General features: G+C 50.0%; 2 protein-coding genes across 4 annotated transcripts in view; one reads left to right on the top strand and one right to left on the bottom strand.

The window, feature by feature from the left end:
* LOC113202109 (zinc finger protein 182-like) overlaps positions 1 to 3,511 on the top strand; it is an 18,613-nt gene extending 15,102 nt beyond the window's left edge. For all 3 annotated transcript variants that reach the window (XM_026416190.2, XM_026416187.2, XM_026416189.2), the window contains one exon: positions 2,084 to 3,511. In XM_026416190.2, coding sequence (XP_026271975.2) covers positions 2,087 to 3,208 — 1,122 coding nt within the window. In that variant the 5' untranslated portion in view covers positions 2,084 to 2,086 and the 3' untranslated portion in view covers positions 3,209 to 3,511. The remainder of the gene's footprint in view (positions 1 to 2,083) is intronic.
* The window catches only part of LOC113202108 (innexin shaking-B), a 32,994-nt gene that overhangs the window by 19,464 nt on the left and 9,328 nt on the right, over positions 1 to 4,202 (bottom strand). The gene's annotated exons all lie outside the window — the stretch shown is intronic.

Below are 4,202 nucleotides of genomic sequence, written 5' to 3'. Positions count from 1 at the left end.
TCGTTAGTATGGTTATGATTCGGCCTGGTTAGCCCTATGCTAGCTCTCATGGCGCCTGATAGGTAGGCAACATCTTGCCTGCTGTGCATGCTTGTCAGGGACCTGCGTAGGGCGGGCGGCATTGGGCACCTCTCAGCGAGCGCTCGGGATTCCACCGGCGAGGTGCCCGCGCGATCCACGCGCTGCCACAAGCTGCCACCGCAACGGCCCGCCAAATGACGGGCACCTCCGGGCACCTCAGAGGCGGCGAAACGCGTTGGTGTGAGAGAGACGCTCAGCTAGTGGGCAAGAGCCCACGGGCACCTCGTTGCCCGCCGGGCAGGGCAGGGCCGGGCGCTCTATAGGCGCTCCGGGCGGGCAGTGGTCACTTTTTTCACGCGCGCAGAGCGAGGTGCCCGGAAAGTGCCCGCCCTACGCAGGTCCCTGATGCTTGTATTGCGGGGTGGCCTACCCCAAATCTCGCAGGCGCCGGGCTCCCAGTAATTTGCCGAACAAATCAGGGAAAAACGGACGCACTTTCTGGACGATCCACCAGCAGCCCAGTGTTGATACCCGCCCCACTTTCACCAGAGTAGCATGTGCAGTGTTGGTACCTGCCGCACTTGCACAACAGAGCAGCCTGTGCAGTTTTGGTACCCACCGCACTTGCACCCACAGTCGCGTGTGGAGCGTTTGCTGACCGTCGCTGAGGCTCATCCTCTTACGCGTCCCTCCCTGTCAAATCAGAGTTCCATATTTTCCACATTTTAGCCGGCCGGGCCGGGCAGTGCGCTGCGCACTCGCCTCACTGCCCCGCCGCCGTTCTCTCGTCTTCCTTACGACTCGAAACGGCAGAGAAAGCGTTTGGAGCTCGGCTCTGCGACCTTGAACGGGTTGTTGAGGCTGCCCCGCGATTTCCGCTCTTCGGGTAGTTTGAAAATGGCGCACATTGGTGGTTGCACTTCGGCGACTCACTTTCCGTTCCCTGCTCTCCCGTCAGAGCACCGCGATTTGTATTCTCAGCGAGCGCTTTTGACCCTCCGCGGTGTGAGGGTGGGTGGCACCCCTGCGACGACACGCCGCGCCACCCAGCTGAGGGGAGGGGTGCGTGCCGACCGCGTGTGTAGGCAGAGGCCACGCAGGAAGCAAAGATGCACGTTTAATTTAATCTTCTTTAAACGAATATTGGTATCGGCGTGGAGGTGTGGTGATTGACGCCGATGGCTGAAGGGGGGCGCCTCCAGCCTATAAATACCAGAGGCAGGCGGCCTACCGACTGAATGGCAAGAACATCTACTCTGTTTGTACTGTACATCCACCCCAGCCCGCCCCGCCCAGCTGCGTGGGGCGCAGGGGCCAAATACCCGGGTGAACACAGTTGAGTAGGGCTCTGCCGGCTCTGTAAGGCCATGGGCCGACCGAGTCACCGCGGAATAACAGATCCCTCATCATTGGCGTTGATCCAAAGCTGTTGTCACTCATGTCCCCTCTGCCACTTGCGGCATCTCCCTCTTTCTGCCCTCTTTTTATTATTTGCCCTTTGCCGCCTTTGGTCAATGGTCACTGGCAGTGCTTTAGAGACCCACCGCCGCGTCACGTATAGGGTGAAGACCAAGCTATTGACGTAACGCATCCGTTTTAAAAATGATGTATGAAAATGAAATCTATGGAATGTGCCACCCACCCAGGTGGAACACAATCGTCAAAAACTTATCAACAACCCTTGTGTGGCGGCGTCAAGTTGGGCTCAATCTGGCTACCTAGCCGCAGATAATGTTGACGGTGGGCGTCAAAATAAAGGTCATTTTGACATCAATTTGATAAACGTGATCCACCTGGGCATGTGACAGATTTACCACGCGTGAGTACGTTAACTGCTAAAACAACAAAACAAACTCACGGATCCCTCCCTCATAGGTTTTCCGCTCTCTCAAATAGTTTAAGTGAACCGAATGTCGATATCGGCGGTGAAAAGATGTGTCGTTGTCGTTACACAATACAATACGCACAAACTGCGTTCGTCGTCAACTGTACTGCAATATCCGTTGCGCCGTTCGAGAAATGTTGACGAATTCAAAGTAATTATTTTCTCTTTTCTTTTCAGATCATGAAGGGGCTCTCGACAGATCGGCCGTTCGAGTGCAACATCTGCCAAAAGAAATTCTCTAGAACTGACACCTTGCGTGATCATCTTCGAACACACACAGGCGAAAAGCCTTTCGAGTGCGCTATCTGCCGAAAGTCTTTTACCCAATCTGGGAATTTGCGTAAACATCTTCGAACACACACAGGCGAGAAGCCTTTTGAGTGCGCCGTCTGCCGAAAGTCTTTTGCCCGATCTGAACATTTGCAGGCTCATCTTCGAACACACACAGGCGATAAGCCTTTTGAGTGCGATGTTTGCCAAAAGAGGTTTGCCCAACCTGGACATTGGCAGACTCATCTTCGAACACACACAGGCGAAAAGTCTTTTGAGTGCAATGTTTGCCAAAAGAAGTTTTCTGAGAGTGGGCATCTAAGCAGACATTTCCGAATCCACACAGAAGAAAAGTCATTTGAGTGCGTCATCTGCCGGAAGTCTTTTACCCAATCTGGAACTTTGCGTGATCATCTTCGAACACACACAGGCGAGAAGCCTTTTGAGTGTGCCGTCTGCCGAAAGTCTTTTGCCACATCTGGATCTTTGCGTGATCATGTTCGAACACACCACACAGACGATAAGCCTTTTGAGTGCGCCGTCTGCCGAAAGTCTTTTGTCAAATCTGAATATTTGCGTAAACATCTTCGAACACACACAGGCGATAAGTCTTTTGAGTGTACCGTTTGCAAAAAGAAGTTTGCGCAACATGGGCACTGGCAGACTCATCTTCGAACACACACAGGTGAAAAGTCTTTTGAGTGCAATGTTTGCCAAAAGAAGTTTTCTGAGAGGGGGCAACTAAGCAGCCATTTCCGTATTCACACAGACGAAAAGTCATTTGAGTGCGTCATCTGCCGGAAGTCTTTTACCCAATCTGGAACTTTACGTGTTCATCTCAGAACACACACAGGCGAGAAGCCTTTTGAGTGTGCTGTCTGCCGAAAGTCTTTTGCCACGTCTGGAACTTTGCGTAAACATTTTCGAACACACAGAGGCGATAGGCCTTTTGAGTGCACCATCTGCCGAAAGTCTTTTACCCGACCTGGAAATTTGCGTAGTCATCTTCGAACCCACCTCGACGACGACTAGCTCTTCGGTAAACGTTAAACCTCTGTGGTTTCATCTTCAAACCGCAACGGTCAAGTCTTTTGATTCGCACTGTGCGCCATACGAAGCTATACATTTCAAGAGCTGTAAAGATATGTACTCTGGATTGGCTTTCTGAAATATATACTCTTAAATTATTTGTCATGTTGTTCTATTGACCTTATTTTTCTGGATTGTCCGAAAATCAAATCCGCTGCTATGATACTTAAGTGGCAGAGTTTGTAAGAATTAATGTTATCTGTCTGATTTTGTTAAATAATACACCCGCTTTATAATATTTCCATATACGTTGTAAATTTACATATTTTTCACGGATCGCCCGAGCGCTCCCCCCTCCCTAACCGCGGCGCGCGGGGCGAGTCATCGTGGCGCTGCACCACTATTTGGCTTTGGCGTCACGACGAGATGCTTTCGAATAAATTAAATTTGAGAGTAAACGAGCGCCATGCTAGGCCGGACGCATACTGGACTTTGGCCGGACATTGTGGCACTTATCGCTGGAGAGCAGCCAAGTCTTTCCCCCTCCCTGGTGACTATGCTCACTCTGTGTTCTTTATTCTTTTCCCGGGCAGAGTGGACTGCATTGACTTTGTGATTGCAGTAGAAAATATGAAGCCTATCACGGCCGAATTCTGGTAGCCTTTCGCTTTCGCCCAACTGACGGAGGATTGTTTCAGGCTTTGTGTAATTAACTACAACCAAAATGTATTTTTTTCTTGCGCGTAAGTATTCATTCGAATTTGGAATGGAAAACGCATAGGGTTTTTAGCAGATGATACCTTAAATACCTTTCGACTAAACATAAAGAATATGTAAGTAACACGAAAAAAAAAGAATTAGCTAAATTAGCTAATGCATTCGCTAATATGGCCTTAGATGAGAATATTAGCTTTCCTAGCTAATTCCCAGCTAAGAAAGCTAAAATATTAGCTTTCACAGCTAGTTGCTTTATTTTGTACACAACTGTTATGGCTAA

Source organism: Frankliniella occidentalis, unplaced genomic scaffold (genome assembly GCF_000697945.3).
Source record: "Frankliniella occidentalis isolate FOCC.00 unplaced genomic scaffold, Focc_3.1 Scaffold241, whole genome shotgun sequence".
Lineage (NCBI taxonomy): Eukaryota > Metazoa > Arthropoda > Insecta > Thysanoptera > Thripidae > Frankliniella > Frankliniella occidentalis.
The sequence above is the reverse complement of the archived record's forward strand: the minus strand, read 5'-3'. Positions and strand labels throughout refer to the sequence as shown.